The sequence below is a fragment of the Spermophilus citellus genome, assembly GCF_964194105.1.
Source record: "Spermophilus citellus genome assembly, chromosome: 4".
In the NCBI taxonomy this organism is placed as follows: domain Eukaryota; kingdom Metazoa; phylum Chordata; class Mammalia; order Rodentia; family Sciuridae; genus Spermophilus; species Spermophilus citellus.
Window position 1 is genome coordinate 199,387,964 of NC_138185.1, and position 21,864 is coordinate 199,409,827.

Genomic DNA, 21,864 nt, shown 5'->3' on the forward strand with positions numbered 1-21,864 from the left:
CTAAAAAGAGATTAGTCTGTGTCCACTTGCCTGTGGTGCTCAAGCTTCCCTTCAGTGTCTCAGTGATCATAAGTTTTAATCCTGACAGAGGCCCTGGAGATGACACAGGCCAGTCCCTTCAATCTATGCTTTACACATTTACAATGGTTGTGGCAGAGCTTCGAGGATGTTTTCTCTTTGTTTCAGGAAAGAAGCATCTTGCCACTGAACACTGACTTACTTAAGAGTTATTTCCCTTAAAACACAAAAAGAATCTTCTGACCATTGTGCAGGTACTTTGAGAATCTCCATCAAGCCTCACTTTTTTTATTTGAATCTGTCTGCAGGGCTCCCTTTGGTGGGTGAGCATGAGGGTAGGTAGGGGTGTAGAGAGCAAAATAATGCATTTCTCTGATACAGAAAACTGCTGCTGCTGACCTATCCTTCTGCTTTGGGATCTGGTACACCCAGTGTCTGCCATGTTCAAGGCCAGCAGCCATCCATTTGGTCTGCCAAGTTATTGGTCTGATGCGCTGGCAGTCAGAGCTAAGCTAATCCTTTCACCTGCTGGCTGCTTATCTGGGACACATGATTTGTGGAGAGGGGACTGACAGAAGGAGCCAGGACTTTCCCTCTCAGAGCCCCTGCAGATGAGGGTGACAGCATCAATATGCCAAATCTGCTCCAGAATCGCATGCTCTTACTATCCATTTGGAACAACAAGCATCTGTGCTCGGTGGTCACCACAGGGCAATGAGCAGAGGACAGACAGGGAATGCCTGCAGAAAGTAGAAGAGGACACTCTAGGAGGTGGCCAGACCTGCTCACACACATTGCTCACCCTCTTCTGGGATCCTTAAGCCACCTATGCAACCCAGTTCCTGGACTCCCTCCTCCCACTACCCTTTTCTAGCAACCAAACCCCTGATCTGGAGAACATGGTAGGTTCCCATAGCAATGGGCCTTTTAGCTGTTTCCATGGAAACCAACACCCAGACCATTTAGTTGCTAGTCAATTGACAGCTATAAGCGAATCAGATTCAGTTTAGAAACTGAAAGACAGGCCGGGATATTCTCTCCAGAGAAAAAGATAGCCACCTAAAATGGCCCAACTCCTCTAAAGACTTTTAGGCAACATGGGTGGAGATCCAGAGCCACTTTCTACCTTGGGTCATACAACACTGTCCTCTAGTCAACATTCCCAGCAAACAACTCAACTGAGTATCCCAGGCCTTTCAGTAAGGCACACCCTGACCTCTATTCCTGGTTGTCTGCTTCCGAGAAGGCCCTTGATAAATGCATTTGTTGAATGTGACTCTCACCTCGATGACTTTTGTACACTCAACTCCCCGTGCCAGCACTCTTCTATGTGCCATGACTGTCCTCGTACCAACCTAGTCCTTGAAGCATTCTTTGCTTTTTGGATTATCTGCAGTGAATGGTTAATCCAACATCATTTTAAGTGGAACTATTTCAGGTCACCTTTCCTATGCCTGCGGGTGTTTTTTGAGACCAGTCTGTTTTATCACCTTTGCAAAGCATACTCATAAGACTGTTTCTTAAAAAAAAAAAAGGAAAGGACAAAAGAAAAATCAACTGCCATTTCAAAACCAAGTATGCAGCATTTGAAATGATTCCATGCTTGTTGCTTTTACTAGCATGAAGATTGGGCTAGATACCAGCACTCACATTTGACCTTCTCCCAAACTGGGGATCTGAGGTGTTACATTGTGTGTTCCCTTTATTCTATAAGCAGAGGTGCTTCTCATTTTTTCTTTGTATACTTAAGATTCAGTGCTTCCCAGTGTTAACCACTGTGAACTTTCTGTTGTAGGAGACCTTTCAAACTAATCCCCCCACAGGAGCCAACGTAACCCACAGTTGCAGGATCTGCAGAGCCTCCTGATGGCTGATGGGTAAATAGACCCAGCTGTTGGGTTCCTCTTCCCAGGGAAGAGTGTATTATACTAGCTGAGCTGCTTTTGTCCTTTTTTTAAAACACATGAGGGCAGGTAGCTGTTAACCTCAAAGGAGCTAAAAAGCATGAGGAATCTTCTGGGAATAGGGAGTCAACAAACATGTATAAAAACTGCGTTTTTCTGAGTCCCTGAGGAAGTTCCTGTGCACAGAAGCTAGCCTCGCTCCTAAGGAGACATCACACACATCAGACTGAACCTCCTGATTTTCCTGCTATTTCCAGACAAAGAACAGTGTCTGTCTCCTACAACAAAAGCTAACTTTAACAAGTATAATACATGCCATGGGTCACCTAAGCGTTTCACATGCCTCATTTCATTTAATCCTCTCAGCCCTCCCCTCCTATCATTATCCCTACTTAACAGATAAGGAAACTGAAACACAGAGAGATGAAGGGATTGAACGCTCTCATTTGTAGTCCTATGAATTAAATGGTGGAGCCAGATTCAACCACAGGCAGTTTGAAGCCAGAGACCACAGTACTTAACTACCTTTGGGATTCACACAATTCTGATATGTTTAGGGTCTGCATTGGGAGACAAGGTGGGCTATTCCTCTAGACTCAGTGGGATAGGATATATGAAAGATGGCTTAAATGGTACTGTGGTCGAACGGCTGCCAGCATTAACTAGCAAACTTGGGTGTTGATAACTTCAATCCTAACCCATTGCTGTCCCCTGGTGGTTTATACTGGGAAACTCACAGGCCCAAGAAATTCAAGGGTCTATGGAACTTATGGGCATAATAAGAACTGGACCAAAATGAATTATATGCTAATAAACATTTTGTCAGAACTCAACTGAGAAAAGAGTTACTTTTATTTAACATTGGATGATTTTCCAAGGTGCTCATTATTCAACTCAGTTATGAATATTGTGATAACCCCAGTCCCACCTAAAAGCTCACAGTATGTGCACTTGAAATGGCAAACTGTGTACCCCATAATTATACTTTTTACCTTGAGAGCAGAAAACTCCAAACTTTAGCTAATTTAACCAGTACCTACTTCAACTTCACATTTTATTTGTAAGCTCTGAGGCTTTCTCCATCATGGTGGATGGTTCCCAAAAGATCACCATGCCTCACCCTTTCAGGTGTTATTATTCAACTAGGTGATGTTTGCTTTCACTGTTTCTATCAAGCATACTCTGTATGTGCAAAATAAAGTGAAACAAGGTCACTTTGTATCAAAAGACAGATGAGGTCTAACTGGGCAAAAAGGAGGAAAGAGAGTCTCTCAGGGACATGGAACTGGGTACCCACCTCCCACAGGTCTGGGGAATGCACTATGTGTAAGAAGCACATGACCACCGCCCAAATGCAGAAGACAAGACTGACAAGTTTTTATTTATACGAAGGTTCATTTCCAGGTTCAGAAAGAGGATACAAGTTAATATTGTTAAAAAAAAAAAGAAAGAAAGAAACATCTGGTAACCAACTGTTGCTTTTAACGAAAACCACCTAAGACAGAACAAAAGACATGAGATAATCACAGAGAACCAGTTATCCACAGCTGACTTCCTGCTGTAGAACATGACATCTCCTATGAATCTCTGGATATCAGTAGAGAACAGATCACTACTGTTGAGGCAATGGAGGTGGAGGTGCTGTTCAGAGCCAGCAGATTTCTTGTTCAGATGCACCAGACTCAGTGAGGCACTTACAGAGGAGGAACCTGTAGATGTAACATCCCAGTTAGACAGAAGTGGTTAGGAAGCCCAGTAGCCCTAGGGAAGGTATCTGATAGCCCTAAGCAACTTCCTTTGTTCTGTCAGGTTGGGCCCACCTTATTCCAACAGCAAAAAACAATGGAGACAGTTGAACCAAGCCCTACAGTTTCACTTCACTTTTTCTTCTTTCCTTCCACCTTTTTACAAAGGATATTACAAAGGTACCAGTTCTAAGCTCTCAAGAAACAGGGCCTCAGATGCTTTTGGAAGTTGAGAGGCATAATTTCCTTTCATGATGAATTTCCTTTCATCTTATGACACTCATGCAGTTTCAGGTTGGATTTCTTCCCCATTTCTTCCCCTCCTTCCATCCATGCCCTCTCACCTCCACATAGACAAATCAGCATCAAATAGCTCTAGCTTTTGATCTGTATTGGGATTTCCCAGCAGAAGAAAGAATGGTGACTGTCATCCACAAGTTGCCACTTTACTACCAGTTTTATCTGGAAAAAGAGAAAATGAATTGGGAAAAATGAAATGAGGACTTGACCTTAATCCATAAGTGGCTTAATTATGTAGCCTAAATAGAAATTATAAAAAACAATCACCTAATTCCTCATAGTTTTCTTATTAAATCATGCCATTAGGAAGCCCACTTAGGAAATGGGCACCAACTGTGGCTTAAACTTAGAGGAATGAACCAAGTTATGCCTATGATTTGGTGTTAGCAATAGCCATTCTAAAAGTCAATCTATCAAATATAATTTCTAAAGCATTCTTGTCCCTCTTAGATCAATGGCATTTACATAAATCCTTCTGGGAATAATAATTTTACATTTAATATTTGGCAGTCTAATCTAACCTTCTCCAATAGTAATTTTTTTTTTGGTTGTAGATGGACAATACCTTTATTTTATTTATTTATTTTTATGTGGTGCTGAGGATCGAACCCAGTGCCTCACATGTGCTAGGTAAGCACTCTACCATTGAGCCACAACCCCACCCTCCAATAGTAATCTTAAGGAACAGAAAGATTCTTAGGTATAAGGCAACTTTCTTGTTAACCAGAAATATAAATGTCAAAGCACAAAAGATGGCCCAAAGACTTTTTATTTTGGTGCCAGGGATGGAACTCAGGGTACTCAACCCCTGAGCCACACTCCCAGCCCTGTTTCTTCTAATTCTTAACTCACTGACACCTGCAGGTCCTTTCTTATGTAGACATCAGCTCACCTGCCATTAGTTACTACCTCTCTTTTGTACTCAAAGGTTTCTTCACCATGCAATATTTGATTGACAAGGATAAAAGCTTTTGGAAACTTGCTTTGTAAGTTTTTTATGACTATATGCATGAACTATTGCTTCACTTACTTAGTATTGACTAAAGCAGTTTGAGCTAATTTTCAAATTAAATGTAATTCATTTAAGAGTGACTTAAATCAAGTGACTATCAAATGTTAAATACCTACCCTGCATGCAGCCCTGACTAGACACTGTACATAACTGGGGTTTGGAAGGTCCCAGGATCACATGGCCTACTCTGCTATTTTACAAACCTGTCTCTGACCTTCAGGGTTGCTAACATCCCTTAAGCATAGATTCCCTATATGTGAATCTCTTTATATATTGGGGGTTGAACCTAGGGGCACTCTACCACTGAACTACATCTCCAGTCCTTGTTATTTTTTATTTTGAGACAGGGTCTTGCTAAGTTGCCTAGGCTGGCCTTGAATTTGTGATCCCTCCTGGCTCAGCCTCCCGAGTCACTGGGATTACAATTGTGCACCACCACCCAGCTACGAGTCATACCTTTAAACAGGCTCACCCCGGCACCATCTACTCAGAAGTGCTTGGCAGAAAACATAGGTAAGCAGGGATGGGTCAGAGGTATAGGTAGAGGTAAGAAAAGATGGTGCAATAAGTTACCTCTCTGCTATAGAGCTAACAAACTGTATTGTTCTCTTGTTAAGAGATTGAAGGAAAAATCAGGGTTTTCTGATGACAATGCTAAGTCAACTTGGACCTTGAACTATCTGGTACCTCGTTGAAATGTTTTAACATTGCCCAGGCTTGGGAGTTACAAGACTCAGCTTTAAACTTAGGCTATTCTTATAGCCACTAACTATATAACATCAAAGGCTCAGACTTCTTTGTCTCTGAGACAAAGCTGATATCACCTCCACACAGGTTGTTCATGATATCAAGTGAAACACTATATGTAAAAATGATGTCATTAGGTCCAGTGAAAGAACAAAGGCACATAAAAATATCTGTCCTTCTTCATGATTCTAACATTCAAATCTTTCTCCTCTCCCTTAAGTCTCCTGCTTCTTCATCATAGAGATGAGGTGCCCTGTTCCCCAGTCTTTGATTTCTAGTCCCCTGTCCTCAGGTTTCTAATCCTATCCCAAGGTCCCCAGAGTCCTCAACAGTGTCACTTACAGAGGGGTATTCAGTCTTTACTGGCAGTTTATTCATGTAGCTATAGGTCTTGTCTTTTTGGATGGGGCAGTTGATTCCACTCTTACAACCATCAGGCTCAGGAATGGGAAAGGGGACTGGCACACCCATCAGGATGCCTTCCACGAAGGCTGTGCTATTTTCAGATTCTGTACCTACGAGGAAAAAGAATCAGAAGGTGAAGAAAATAGCCTAACTAAAAACTCTAAATCAAATCTTCAGATAGGTTCTCAAGCAAATCAGCAGGTCCACATTTCATAATTCCCAGGGTCTACTTCTCCTTGCAGTTATGCTCAGTACCTAGCACCATGCAATCAATCAACAGGGGCTGCTTTTTTTTTTTTTTTTTTGGCAGTGGGAGACCAGGAATTTAACCCAGGTCTCTTGTATATTAAGTAAGCACTCTACCACTGAGCTTTATCCCTGCTCCCCCCGCCCCCCACATTTTTAAACTTTTCTTTAAAAAAAAAAAATATATTTATTTATTTACCACTGAGCTACAAACCCAGCCCCTTAAACTTTTCATTTTATGGAGAGTCTTGCTAAGCTCCCCAGGCTGGCCCTGAACTTGTAATCCTCCGGCTTCAGGCTCTTGAGTAGCTGGGATTGCAGGGATGCACAGACTGCCAGGCAACAGGAGCTGTTTTCTCTCTCCTAAACCCGCCTTGCTCTCCACTGCCTTTCATAGTTTCTCAGGAGAACAGAGCTACCTGGACAAATAAGCTTACCTGAGAAGGCAACTACTTTTCGGCAGTAAATTTTAGTAATTACTAGTTACATGAGTTTCTGTAAAAGTATATTGTATATAAATATATATTAATACCATGATCTGTTACAACATGAAATCGTTAACTTTTTAGATTTAGGTAAGATTAAAAAGATTAGGCTACATTTCTTGGTAGCCTCTACCCTCCATATGATAGAATGGGCAGAAGGAATAAAGGTATTATGAAGTTAATCAGAGTCATGAGCTGATAGGTATTTTGGAGATGTAGAGTAATGGCTGTTTCATTCTTTCTGCCTGGATTGGGATGACTTATGTTTAGAAGGCATTTCTTTTATTTCTTTATTTTGGGGTTAAACCCAGGAGTACTTAACTACTGAGTCACATCCCAGCCCTTTCTGTATTTTATTTAGAGATAGGGTCTCACTGAGTTGCTTAGGGCCTTGCTAAATTGCCAAGGCTGGCTTTGAACTTGTAATCTTCCTTCTTCCTGAGCCTCTGGGATTATAGATATGCACCATTGCGCCTGACTTTTTTATTTATTAATAATTGAGGGGCCATGGTACAGTGCAAGAGAGAGAACAGGGAGCTTACAGTTAGAGCAGTCTGTAGGCTCATGGAAAGGACATGACAGGCACTTTGAATTTTCTTATTGACTGTCTAGTCAAGTTCCATGGCACAGAAATGAGAGACAGATTCAAGGTAGATACTCTATCCAGAAATAAACATTTTACATTTCTTCTTTCTGGCAATCTGAAGGTGATGAACGTGGTACATGACAACAACCCAATACTGCTTCTTCACATTGAAGAAGACGGCTCAGATGTGGTTTGTGTGTCCCAGAGGATTCTCTAAACCTTAAGAGGCTACTAAGTATTAATTGTACGTTCATTTTCAGATGGTTGCAGGCTTAATGGCTGAAAGGTAGGGTGCTTGAAATGACATTCTGGGGAAGTTACAAAGTTTACAGAATTGGAATCTGTACTAAAGTTACAGTCTGTAGCCAGATCTGTTCCCATAAAATCCTGCTGTGTAATATGGGCCAAGGTAGGAGAGAGAAAAGTCATGCTGTCTTTTCTAACCTGTGAACACAGGAAAATCACCCTCCATGCTTAGAGGGAGTCTGGGAGCCAGGGACTCTTAGAAAGGGGCATATGGGAAGTTGGTACAAGAAGGGTGTCTAAGGGAATAGTGAATCCAACTTTGCACAAACTGGAAGGGAGGTCACAGAATTCCTGACTGCCAACCCTCCACCCGTATGTTCCCATATTGATTCTAATACCTGATGTTTATGTTATGCTTTAGCATAGATTTAAGGTCAAACCATGTTTACTCACTGCTAGTGAAGGTGACATTGACACTGTAGGACTGTCCTTTCTTCAGTTCACAGGGCTGGCTGGGGCATGGGTTCACATTTACCTCTTTTATAACTCCAACTCTAGAACCTGGGAAAAAAGAAAAAAACGAATTGAAATAGGTGGAAATATTGACCACTACCTAACGGAAAGGTCGCTCTCTCCCATTTAGTGAGTGCCTGTTCTTTTTTGATGCTTTCCTGGTATGGACTCTTTCAATTAAAAATGAGAATTTGGTTTGTCTTGCTGCTAAAATCATATCCTATAAATTGGACAAAAAGGAAGTCAGTTGGTCTCTTGACAAAGAGAAAGATAATATTTGTTAGAAACCATGCACACAAAAGATTATATTAAAGAGATTAAACTACAACCAAAGAAACTTCCAGATTCTTATTTTGCATTCCAAATGGTAAGGGGGGAGTTCACAATTTAAACTTAAGCCTTGAAAATGTTTGCCTCACAGGAAGATTAAAATTTAAGGCCAATCTGGACAACTTAACAAGTTCCCATCTCAAATATAAATTTAAAAAGGGCTGGAGATGTAGCTCAGTAGTAGAATACCTCTGGGTTCAATCCCCAGTATCAAAAAAACAAAAAAGTTGCCCCAGTCTTCCTTTAATCAAAATATTCCTATTTCCCCTTTCTAGCAAAGATGTAAGCATGTAAATTTGATGAAAGTTGTTCAAAAACTGCACCTTATGTAAAAATAGCTAAAAGGTTGTTTTTCCTCCAAGGAGGAAGCTCAGAAATGAGTCACATCAGCCAGTGTGGTAGCATGTGCCTGTAATCCCAGTTACTTGGGAGGCTGAGGCAGGATGATCATAAGTTTGAGGCCAGTCTCAGCAACTTAGTGAGGCCCTGTCTCAAAATTTAAAAAAAGGGCTAGGGATGAAGTTCTGAGGTAGAGTGCCCCTGTCTTCACCCCTCGGTACTGCAAAACAAATAAAAAAGAGTTATATCATCTTTCTACCCCAAATTCTTCAAGAGCAAATTCTGTTTTAAGGTGCTTATTATTTGTTGGGAAGTCTGCCAGAACTCAGAACAGATAGAACCTCTTTAGAGTTCCATGCTCTAGGGGTTCTTAGCTCCTGAGTCATTCTATGTTTAGAATAAAGATTATACCATGGGTGGCAAGAACGAGAAAAGCTGAGGCCCCTGAGGATAAGGAAAAAAATAAAAATAACAGCACAATGACTTTACCATCCTTGTTTTAGAGGTTAGAAAACAGAAGAGCAGAAGGATTACTGTGACTTCTCCAAGGTCATACTGCCTAGAATGGACAGGTCCAAGACCTTGGAAGCCCCGTCACTGGAACCTGGAAGAAGGTTTACATACACAGCCACAGTGACAAATGAAAGGACACCCTAAGGAATTCCTGACTGAGAACTCTCTGAGGAACCTGGATGAAGATCCTGGCTCAAACTCAACCAAAAAAAGCTTGTTAGGTTTCCTTCACCTCATGATTATTCTCTTTTTGTCTTAGAGGTTCAACCCCATATCCTTTGATTTTCAGTGATGAAGAAACTTCTGTCCAGATTTTATAGCCTTTCCTTAAACTCCTGGTGAACCATTTGGTAAACCTAGTATCCTATCTTCTTGAAATCTCTTCATTTTTTTTCACCTCAGCCTGGCTTCCTAAAGAAACAAAGCATTACTACTAAAGGTATGAGTAAAACAATGAAATGTGTCAGAATGTCCAGTCTTGGATTTTTAAATTTGATCCTGAAGCCCACCCACTTGCAAGTGGACTAAGAAATTTAAGAAGAATGACCATCTTAACCCTGCAAAGAGGAATGACCCTAGATAGAATTACCTTCCATCTTGAGAGGAAATGACTCTTGAGAAGTTATTTCCATTTCTGAACTGTGAACTGTACTCTTTCCATAGTTTTGGATTCTCTTGTCTTCCATGAGGAAGAAACCTGAGTCCTGCTCTATAAGTCATGAGATATTTTGGCTCAAAAATAATAGGCAGTGCCTCAAATCTTGACTAAGTCATTAGGACCTTGATTTTTTTTCCCCCAAGAATCAAAGAGATAAAGAGGACAGAGGTCAAGGTTTTTATAGCTCCAATAAAACTTAGGACCCAAATTTAACTTCACTCCAGATAGGGCTGTTTCACACAGTCAAGATGGCAGAAATATCAGTTGTGTTAAACAAGAACACGGAGTCTAGGTTTCCTTTCCTTTAAAGTACTTACTTGGCCTATGTCTATATAACTAAATGATATGCTTACAAACACTATATATGTTTTAAAAATAAGGCAGTGCAGGAAGATTCGAGGAAGAGTCATCAATAGAATTAACTGACCTGCCAGTTTCAAAAATTGATTATGCAGTTTCAAAAATTGATTAATGGGGCTGGAGATGTGGCTCAAGCGGTAGCGCGCTCGCCTGGCATGCGTGCGGCCCGGGGTTCGATCCTCAGCACCACATACCAACAAAGATGTTGTGTCTGCCGATACTAAAAAATAAATATTAAAAACTTCTCTCTCTCTCTCTCTAAAAAAAAAAAATTTTTTTTAAAAAATTGATTAATGATTCACAAATTAGGTTTAAAAGGAGTTAGCTAAAAGAAGAGAATAAGATACTAAGGAATAGCTAATTTTCTCTATAATGAACTAACTCTCCCTAAAAGGAGTTACAAACTGTTCCTATTTGATAGAAGCAAATTATGTAGTATATAGAGTAAGCAAGCCCTCCAGCTCCCACTTTAGATCCTGGGGTGGCGGTATCAGGAAACTCCTTCCATCTTAAAACAGGTCTGTAAAGCAGCACACAAGGGCCACCAGGGATGACTTAAGTTGTAGTACTACTATTTCCATTTGCAATCCCAATACCAGCTGCTCCCAATTTGTCCCTAACCCTCCCATCATCTTTTAGTTATGCTCTGGTGTCTTTCTAAATCAGTGGTCCCTAAAGTGTCCCTGAGGCAAGGAGTGTGTCTTTTTTTTTTTCTTTTAATCTCATTCTAATCAAGGACAAATGTGCTCTTTGTACATAATAAATGCTTCACACACACACACACACACACACACACACACACACAAATGTTTGTCTTTTTTTGTGGGGGGGGTTACTGGGGATTAAACCAAGGGGTGCTTAAATGCTGAACCACATCCTCATCCCTTTTTAATATTTTATTTAGAGATGGGTTCTCCCCAAGTTATTTAGGGCCTTATTAATTTGCTGAGACTGGCTTTGGACTTGTAGTTCTCCTGCCTCAGCCTTCCAAAAGCCACTGGGATTACAGGTGTGTGCAACCACCTGCACCAGTTAAGTACAAGTTTTGAAAAACAATCCCATTTCCCTATCTAGGCCCCTGAAACTGGATAGTTGAATGGAAGAGAATGTTGAGTAAGGAGTCTGGTTAACAGTAACAGTTTAAGTCAAGTGTTGCCATTTAGCCATTATTGCTGAGAGGCAGATTCTGGAGCCTGCTGCTCGGGTATGAAATCTCACCAGTTCCATCACTTACCGTGTAACTTTAGGGCAATACAGTTAACATCTGAAGATAATAATCATACCTGCCTTAGAGGGTAGGTGAGTTAACACACATGCAGCTTTTAGATGAGTATCTGGAACACTGTAGTGCCATTTAAGTCTTTATTATGCTTATCATATTTGGATTCGATCCCTTAATTTAATCTAAATAGCTATTCCTTGATGGCTTAGTTTGACACCAAAGCTGAGCCTCCAACCTCAAATATACTTCATGGACCGAAATTATGTTTGTAGTCAATAGAATGGAGTCTTACTGTCTTAAAAGCAGAATGCATGAAAACAGCAGGCAAATTGCAGTCACCAAATTAACTTAATACTATAAAAGTGGGACATGAATTGAGAAGCCCAAGTGGATGCACTTTGCTTTCTCTGTGCTTGCCCTTGGTGGAAGAGTCTCTTTAAAGCAGACTCTTCCAATCAAATAAAAAATGAAGTTATATTGACCAACTGCAACAGCAAGGATGGAAATAACACTTATTCCCCAGCTTGCTTCTCCTTTATAGCAAAGTTTTTTTTTTTTTTTTTTGGGGGGGGGTACTAGGAATTGAACCCAGAGGCAATTTACCATTGAGCCACATACCCAGCCCTTTTAAAGTTTTTTTTTTTTTTTTTTTTTTTTTTTTTTTTTTTTTTTTTTTTTTAATTTTGAGACAGAGTCTCTGGCTAAGTTGGTTAGGACATTGCTAAGTTGCTGAAGTTGGCCTCAAATTTGTGATCCTTCTGCCTTTGCCTTCCCATTCGCTGGGATTACAGATGAGCACCACCATACCCCACTTATAGTAAACTTTTTAAACTGAACATATTCAGCACCCTAAATAGTATGAGATGTACCCTCTTTCACTTCATCCCACCTTCTGTAGACAGAAAATAAACAAAAATCCCTGAACTTTAACAATCTGTTGATCTCAGCACCTACATTAAGGCTTTCGATGTCTATAGTCTACCTGATTCTTTAAAGGTGAGGTCACATGATCTAGTAGGATCAAAGTAAAAAGTTGTACTTGTAGCTCTTTTATCCATTTTTTTTCCCCTTACAAGAACAAGAGCTTCTTGAACTTCCAGGGTCAATAGAACAAACTGAGCTCTAACTTGCAAACATTACAAAAGTTTGCTTAGTTCTATTTCTCACTTGAGGAAATCCCACCCCAGGGGAAAGTGGGTGGAAAGTGGAATGCAAAATCTTTTGATGTGGTTGCTGAAGTTTTTACATTATATTTGTCAATTCAAAAGTAAATTGAGAAAGGAGGAGAAGGCAGGGGATATGGGGTTAAGAAAGATAGTAGAATGAAACAGACATTCTTACTGTATGTATGTATATGACTGTATGACCAATGTGATTCTATAATATGTATACTCAGAAAAATGAGAAATGATATCCCATCTATGTATGATATATCAATGTATATAAATGCATTATACTGTCATGTATAACTAAAACAAATTAAAAATTAAAAAAATAAAATAAAAGGTAAAAAAAACCTGACATAGCAATCAATACACATTTCTGTAATATTTTGGTGTAATTTTTCTAAAGTGATTCAATAATATGAATATTTCTAAATTGTAATTCACTGATCACATTACAGTTTGTGTTCAAATTAGTCATAATAAAAATCATGCTAGCTGGCTTATTAATTATGAAAAAAAAGTATATTGAAAAGCTGTGATGGGAATCCTACTTCTCTTTAAGAAGTTCTTCCTATAGGTGTTTACCTGTTTGTTTTTTCCCCAAGTGAATAGAATAATTTCCAGATTTATTTCACTTCTTTTTTAATGTTACTATTTAAATCTAAAGTGGGTCACAAAGACCCACCTGTTTCCTACTGCTTACTAGTTGTGAGATCTTTTTTTTTTTTTTTTTTTTGAGAGAGAGAGAGAGAGAGAATTTTTTTTTAATATTTATTTTTTAGTTTTTCGGCAGACATAACTTCTTTGTATGTGGTGCTGAGGATCGATCCCAGGCCGCACGCATGCCAGGCAAGCATGCTACTGCTTGAGCCACATTCCCAGCCCCTAGTTGTGAAATCTTAAGCAAGTTATTCTATGTTTCTTAGTTTCCTCTTCTGTAAAACAGACTGTGAGGACCGAATGCATTATTAAAATTAAAATTGATAGAGTCCAGCGGGTGTAGTGGCACAAATCTATAATCCCGGAGACTTGTTAGGTTGTGACAGGAGGACTGAAAGTTAGAGGCCAACCTGAAAAATGAGTGAGACCCTGTCTCAAAAAAAAAAAAAAAAAAAAAAAAAAAAGCTGGGGATGTAGCACATGGTAGAGAATCACTGGGTTCATCTCCAGTACCTCCAAACAATTAACATAGTGTCTTCATCCAAATGTGGGACACTCAGTTTAAGGGACACTCAGGGAAAGGCAGTAATTTGAAGCAATAGTAGCATCTTTTAAATGCCAGTCCTCTAATTCAGTGGAACATTTTGCTTAACATTTGCTAAGTGTTAATAGGCCTTTATTAATTCTTATTTCCCAAGTCCCCAACTTTGCTTTTCCCTCAACGTGAGTTTTGATGACCCAGTGGGAAATATATATTACCTCATTTGCTTTTTCAGCAAATATTTAGTAAGCAGTTACTATTACCCCAGCACTGGATATAAAGGAGCAAACTTACCCTGTTTTCCCATTTTGCTGTATAACTTTAGGTAGGTTACCTAACATCTCTGGAATTCACGATTGACTATGTGATCTCCATGTTTCCTACCTGCTCACATATTTTGCAAAATCAGTTTCAGACCTCTTTCATTGATCATTATACCTTTCCATCTCCACCTTTCAATACAACTGCTGGAGTTCTGCTCCAACAATTAATTTTATAGACTTGACTAAATGAACTCAGAATTTCTTTTCTTTAAAAAATTTGTTCTTTCTAGTTATTCATGACAGTAGAATGTATTGATGAACTCAGAATGTCTATACCTGTTGTATTTTCCAACAAAGATTCCAACCACAGCATCAACAGGGAATAATGTGTCATAAGATATGATTAGAAACATGATTTTTATAGGAGGAAAAACTGATTAAAAATCACAAAATTCTATAGCCCAAGGGAAACTTGGGATCTTTCTGGCGGTAGTGCATGCCAATAATCCCAATGACTTGGGAGGCAAAGAAAGGAAGATGGCAAGTTTGAGGCCAGCCTCAGCAATTTAGCGAGGACCTAAGCAATTTAGTGAGACTTAGTTTCTTTCTTTCTTTTCTTTCTTTCTTTTTTCTTTTTTTTTTTTTTTTTTTTGTGCGGGCGGGGGGGATTGAACCCAGGGGCCCTTAAGCACTGAGTTACATCCCCAGCCCTTTTTGTATTTTATTTAGAGACAGTGTCTCACTGAGTTGCTTAGCGCTCACCATTGCTGAGGCTGTCTTTGAACTCATGACCCTCCTGCCTCAGCCTCTCAAACTCCTGGGATTACAGGCATGCACCACCACACCCAGCTAGACTTAGTTTTAAAATACAAAATAGAAAGGGCTGGGGATGTAGCTCAGTGGTAAAGTGCCTCTGGGTTCAATCCCCAGTACCCCCTAAATAAACGAAAGAGGAAGGGAGGGAGGAAAGAAAGAAGGGGGAGAGAGAAAAAGAAAAAAAAGGAAGAAAGAGAGGGAGAGAAAGAGAGAGCGCGCCCCTTCCTTCAACCCCTGTGCTGTAGCAGACCTTCAGATATCTTCCCTGCAAACTTTAGGGAACTTCAGCAAGAGGACCACCTAAAAAGCGTACAAGGACCCCCCCTCCCCAAACACGAGTTGTTGCAAAGGAAAGATACAAAGTTGTATGCGATAAATTTCGTCAAGGCCGGTACTTCCTCCCCCAATCCAGTCCACTGCACCCGGAGTCCAGGCTGAGCCTCGTCATCCCAGGAACCCGCCCAACCCGGCCCCGGGGTCTCAGCGTTGGGCGCCGCTGCGCAGAGGACGCAGGAATCTCGGGCGGGCGAGGGTCTCACCGCAGTCCTTGTAATGCACCGGCTCCGCCTGGATGGTAGCGAAGAACGCCAGGAGCAGGATCGCTACAGCCAGGAAACCCATCGCGGATAACGAGGCGCCAAGCTCGAAATACGAAGTGGCTGCCGCGGTCACAAGATAAACTAGTCGGGGCGGGCGCGGGGAGGAGCCCAGTCAGGCGACCTGTCACCAGCAACCACTGCTGAGGTCCGCCTGCGGTCCGCCTGCGCCCCGCCCCGCTCCAAGGAGCCGGGCCAGAAGGCAGCCCGCTGTCCCCGCCCATCTTGTCCGCTCAGAGGCGGGGTCGAGCGGCGATCAGCCCCGCTCCGCCCCGCCTGTCTCCTCAGGACTCCGCCCCGGTTCTACTGGTGCGGCCCCTCTTCCGCAATCGGGAGCATTTCTAGCCAATCAAACTTCTTCTACACGACCTAATAGGCACGATGGGGGCGGGTCTAATTGCGGCCACGCCCACCGACCGCCTTCCCGCCTCCTGAGCTCCAGGCGGAGGAGGGGAGAAGGGCGCACCGAGGGGCGGAGTTTGTTGGGGGAAGATGGCGGCCGCCAGGGGCCTGTCCCTAACGGCCACGGCCCTAAGAGCGGTCATTCCCTGGCGGAGGGGCAGGTACCAAGACTGGAAGGGTGCCAGGTTTTGCGCCTCCAGAACAAATAAGAAACCAAAGCCCCCGGGGGAGGTGAGGGTTTGGCATGAGATGGTCCAGGTGGGGGTCGCCTGGGACCCTTTCTGCTCCCGGACTCATCCTCCTCCCTTGCACCACAGGCTCTCCGCATCCTGTCAGGGACTTCAGACGCGTTGGGAGGCATCGTCTTCCAGCCCCGAGGCTAGCGAAGGGCAGATCCACCTTACAGACAGCTGCGTCCGGGTAAGAAGGCCGGCCAGACGCGGGGCGGCGGTGCCCAGCCAAAGCTCTGGAACTCTCCTTTACTACCCTTTTACCACTGCTGGCTTGACATTTTTGATTCCTCTTATTGCATTTCAGAGGCTTCTGGAAATCACCGAAGGGTCAGAATTCCTCAGGCTGGAGGTGGAGGGAGGTGGATGCTCGGGATTCCAGTACAAATTTTCACTGGATACAGTTGTCAACCCCGACGACAGGCAAGGAGGAGGGGGCGGGTCCTCAGAATATGTGGGAGGGGAAAAAGTGACCAGTTTAAGGTGCAATTTTATTCCAGATTTAAAGGGCTTGTTAAGGACGATTAACCACCGCCTTTCTGACACTGTGAGGATGCAGTAAGATTGGTCGGCTTGATTCAAAATAACTAAATTGTAGAAGGAAAATTGGCCTGCTTAGTCCATGGGGTAATGGGTAGAGAGTCAGGCTGGACTAGATTCCAGGCCCAAGTCCATATATATTTCCCAGTATTTATTCTTTTTGCTTCAAAGACAATCAGCACCTATTAAGAGGTAATAAGGAATCTCCTGCTTTAGAATGTGCACTTCGGGCCCTAGAGGGTATCCTGTTTTTGGTGTTTGTGGTATTCACTAATGCCTTCCTCCTGTCTTTTCAGGGTATTCGAACAGGGTGGGGCAAGAGTTGTGGTTGATTCTGATAGCTTGGCCTTCGTAAAGGGGGCCCAGGTGGACTTCAGCCAAGAACTGATCCGAAGCTCATTTCAAGTGTTGAACAATCCTCAAGCAGAGCAAGGCTGCTCCTGTGGGTCATCCTTCTCTGTCAAACTTTGACTTGATGACTGGTGATCCAGAGATTGCCATCAGTTGTACCAATCTGAGGAACTGCGATTAGTAGAATTCTAGAAGTTTCCTTCTAATCATGTCCCTCTCTCAATTTTATTTTTCTTAATTCAGAAGTGTTGTGTTTTTCCACTATTATTTTCAGAATGTGAAGCTTTTACACTTGGCCTAAATTACTCCCCAACTCCTATACAATGCTAAGGCCAAGCTTATAGATGTTGTTACCTCATATTTAATTACTGGTTGAAACCTAGTGTACTCTATAGAGCCTCCAATCCTCCAAAATTGGAGTTACTTCTCTAGCCTCCAGAATGTTTGAACATATATGTATAACAATGTATAAAAGCCTAAGTTTAAAGAAAGTCCTTAGAGTGTTTTGGATCAATTTTATAGATTGGGTAACTTGAACACTGATTACTAGGTCAGAACTGAGGAGAAAGGCCTATGAATTGTTATCTTTTTCATTTCACCCTTTCACACCCCCACCCCACCCACCTTCTGGGGCTTGAAACAGGAGTGCTCTACTGCTGAGCTACATCTCCAGCCCTTTTTGTTTTTTATATACATTTTTTTTCTCACTGAGTTATGCAGGTTCACCTTGAACTTACAATTCTCCTTCCTTAGCCTCCTAAGAAGCAGAGATTACAGGTATGTGCCACAAATTAGCTTCACATTTCACCCTTTATGAATGTGCTACTGACATTTTCTTATTTTCTATGCAGCCCATTCACTACTTCCCATGTGATATTGTCATATTCACAGATCTGCTATGATTAAAAAAAAAACAAGAGCCATCCCCCAGAAAACTTGGGAAAACTCTGATACCTGAATAACTTGAAAAATAGCCTCGATACTCTGTATTCATACAGACATTTCAAGATCTGTGACCATTTAGTAATTGAATCCTATTAGGATATGTTGCTTCATCTACCTTATGGTATAAAATGTCTTTCTTATTCATAGTTGAAAGTGTAACTCCATTATGTAGCTAACAGAGGTCTTCTTGTTTTTTCCCAGTACTGGGGATTGAATCCAGGGGCACTTAACCATTGAGCCACATGCCCAGTTTTTTTTTTTTTTTTTTTTAATTTTAGATACAGGGTCTCTGTAAGTTGCTGAGGCTGGTTTTGAACTTACAATCTTCCTGCCTCAGCCTCCCAAGGTGCTGGGATTACAGGCATGCACCACCATGCCCAGTAATAGAAATCTTTCAATTTTTTAAATAGTTTAAAATTTGTTCTTGTAAGTTATACATGATAGTAGAGTATATTTTTGACATTATACACATATGAATTTAACTTCTCATTCTTCTGGTTGTACATGATGTAGAATTACACTGGTTGTGTAATCATATATGCACATAGGACAGTAATGTCTGATTCATTCTACTGTCTTTCCTATTCCCATTCCCCCTCCCTTCCCTTCATTTCTCTTTGTCTAATCTAGAGTACTTCTTTAATAGAGGTCTTTTTTAAGAGTGGGTTACCAATGAAATGCAAACTGCCTAGTTAAATTTGAATTTTAGATGAACAACAAATTTTTTTATATCATTTAATCTTTGTAATATAAGTATGTCTACTCTTTGTCTACAATACATAACATTTATATGCTAAACATGGCAATCCTACTTTAGGGTGTCTAAATGAAAAGATTTTAAGCCACAAATTCCAGTGCATTTTAAAGTATTTGTTTAGGTGTGCCTTTAAATGGGTTATGGAGGTTTAAATAATTCTATTATGGTGCTAGGGGACCCAGAATAGTAAAGACAGAAAACTGAAAAAGAATTTGCACCACCATCATAACAAATAATTTTTTTTTTTTTTTTTTTTTTTTGGCACCTGGAGGCACTTTACCACTGAGCTACATCCCCGGTCCTTTTAATTTTTTATTTTGAGAAAGTCTTGTTAAGTTGCTAAGAGTCTTGCTAAATTTCACTGTGGCCTCAAACTTGTGATCGTCTTGTATCAGCCTCCTGAATTGCTAGGATTAAAGATGTGAATCACTGTATCCAGCTAACAGATAACTTTTTAATACTAATGTGGGGGAAACCACAATCAGGTTGATTCTGAGAGTTGTTGATTAAATCTATCTTTCACTTAAAGTTTGTTATAGCAGAAACTTGAATCTCTGGACTAGATTGGAATTAAGGTCATCTGCTATGAAAATTCATTATTAAAAATAGTGAAAATAAGGGCTAGGGTTGTGGCTCAGCAGTAGAGTGCTTGCCCTGGGTTTAATGTGAGGCCCTGGGTTTAATCCTCAGCACCTCATAAAAATAAATAAATGAAGGTATTGTGTCCAACTACAACTAAAAAATATTTTTAAAAAATGAGGAGCTGGGGATGTGGCTCAAGCGGTAGCACGCTCTCCTAGCATGCATGCAGCTCAGGTTCGATCCTCAGCACCACATACAAAGATGTTGTGTCCGCTGAAAACTAAAAAAAAATAAATATTAAAAAAATTTAAAAAAATGAAAATAGAGTTTAGAAACAAAGTATTTGTGACTGAACCTTAGATACTTATGTGTGGGACAATCTAGGACATAGAGGGGGGAAAACTGTCACGTGGTTAGAGGAAAGAAGGGGACTCTTGGAAACTTAGCAGATTTCTTAGCAGTCCATGGAAGGTGGCAGGAAGGAACATACCATGAAGTGTCTGTGTACACAAGTTACTAAGACGCTGAGAATGAAGAGTTAGTTGCTGCCAATATTTGGGCCTAATAACATTTTCAATTCAGCTTACTTAAGTACTTTCATCATCCTTAAAAAGGGATTTTGCTACATTTAAAGTGAAAAAATGAACCTTTCTTTCAGAACATTTTTTTGGGGGGTACCAGGGATCGAACCCAGGGGCTCTTTACCAGAGACACATTCCCATCCCTTTTTATTTTTTTGAATGAGACAGGGTCTTGCTATGTGACTGAGGGTCTTACTGAGTTGCTGAGGTTGGTCTGGAACTTGTGATCCTCTTGCCTCAGCCTCCTGAGTTACTGGGATTACAGGTGTTCACTGTTGATCTGGCTGTGAGTTATTTACTGCTTTAGTGGTTTAAAAACTCTTGAGCACAAGCATAACAGCTTTAGTTGCTAAATATATACTCCATTAAATTGCAGTGGTCAACTGGGCAGAAACTAGGTCTTTTAGACTGCAGAAACCTATATGTGAGTGCCTACTATTAATGAAAGAAGTGGAATTTGGTGGTTAAAAAATGGTGGCTTCGGGAGAAATCACTTTACTTCACACTGACAATGCTTCATGGGGAAGCTGGAAGTGACCACAAGAAGTCTTTGTTGGAGTGGGGTGACTTAAGAACACAGGGCAAGGGGGAATGACATCAGCAAGGGGACACTGAGCCATTTGCTTGAACTAAATAGCATGCTAAACAAATTTAGGCTCCTCTACAGGCCCTTTTTGACCAGTTGCCCTCTTCCTGGCAAGCCATAAGGGCTAACAAGATATTTTCACAAATTTTACTCACTGTATAGATTGATTTAGGAATACTTTATATTTTTCATTTGTCAATGGAAAGACCTTTGGTTTTACCTGTTCTTCCAAGAGGAGGTTGTCAAGACCTTATTTGTTATGAAATTGGGTTTATTTAACTTTGTATCCAAGTGCCTGGGCATCATGGGCCATCTCCTGCCCCTCCCACACCCTCTTATTTTTGAGTGCTGGGAATTAAACCCAGGGCTTCATGCATGCTGGGCAATACTCACCTTGTCTTTTCTTTAGCAAACACCATACTAATGCAAGAACCAAAGAAGAAAAAGGGAGATTACCAGGCATGGTGTTACATGTATGTAATCCCAATGACATGGGAGGCTGAGATGGGAGGATTGCAAGTTTTTAAGGTCAGCCTCAGCAACTTAGTGAGATCCTGTCTCAAAAATAAAAAAGGCTGGGGGTATAACCCAGTGGTAGAGCACCCCTGGGTTAAATTTCCAGTACAAAAACAAAACAAACAAAACAAAAAAAAAAAACAGGGAACTCTTCAGTCTGCTTTATGTTTTGGTTCAAAACTTGGGGTCTCTTCATTGATTTTATTATGGAATCACATTCTTCAGTTATGTAATTATAGTGACTATATGTAAACTCTATACTATATGTGTCCACCTACTTTCTTTTTATGGGAATGTTGACTGAATTCAAGGGATGAATAGGAAAACTGTTCAGAAGTAAGAGATTGGGAAGAACTGTTAAAGTAAGTGTCCTGAAATACTTTCTTCTGAGAATTGCATCCTGTTCTATTGTTAGGAAGCATCAGCGTGGAGGACCAACATTTGGCAGGAGCAACCAGGTGTACCAAATAGTATAGCCCTCTCTAGAACCTGGCCTTTGGCAGGGCCTACCACCGTCCATTTGAACATTATGGTTTTGCATGTTTGTCTATAAGGCAGGAAGCTTCTTTTTACTTTTCTTGATGTTTGAGATTGATGTTTATAATTGTTTTCTTAAAATCCATGTTTTCTTTTCAACAGGGTTGCTTAAGGGAAGTTTGCTTTAAGGAATTTTGAAATAATCACCACCTGACTTTAATTGTAA

General features: G+C 40.9%; 2 protein-coding genes across 3 annotated transcripts; one reads left to right on the top strand and one right to left on the bottom strand.

The window, feature by feature from the left end:
* Positions 1–3,264: 3,264 nt before the first annotated feature.
* NPC2 (NPC intracellular cholesterol transporter 2) lies at positions 3,265–15,769 on the bottom strand. Of its 2 annotated transcripts, XM_081290207.1 has the most exons (5): positions 15,615–15,769; positions 8,148–8,255; positions 6,069–6,241; positions 4,012–4,129; positions 3,266–3,631 (listed from the first exon to the last, which is right to left on the bottom strand). In XM_081290207.1, exons 1-4 carry the CDS (start codon positions 15,694–15,696, stop codon positions 4,043–4,045), a joined length of 450 nt encoding a protein of 149 aa, XP_081146333.1. In that variant the 5' UTR covers positions 15,697–15,769; the 3' UTR covers positions 3,266–3,631; positions 4,012–4,042. The 2 variants fall into 2 exon arrangements, with proteins under 2 accessions (XP_081146334.1, XP_081146333.1); XM_081290208.1 differs by lacking the exon at positions 4,012–4,129 and having other exon boundaries at positions 3,265–3,631.
* A 337-nt stretch (positions 15,770–16,106) lies between these two features.
* Positions 16,107–18,462, top strand: ISCA2 (iron-sulfur cluster assembly 2). The gene is made up of 4 exons (XM_081289522.1): positions 16,107–16,234; positions 16,391–16,493; positions 16,611–16,726; positions 17,140–18,462. Exons 1-4 carry the CDS (start codon positions 16,164–16,166, stop codon positions 17,312–17,314), a joined length of 465 nt encoding a protein of 154 aa, XP_081145648.1. The 5' UTR covers positions 16,107–16,163; the 3' UTR covers positions 17,315–18,462.
* The last annotated feature ends 3,402 nt before the right edge of the window (positions 18,463–21,864 follow it).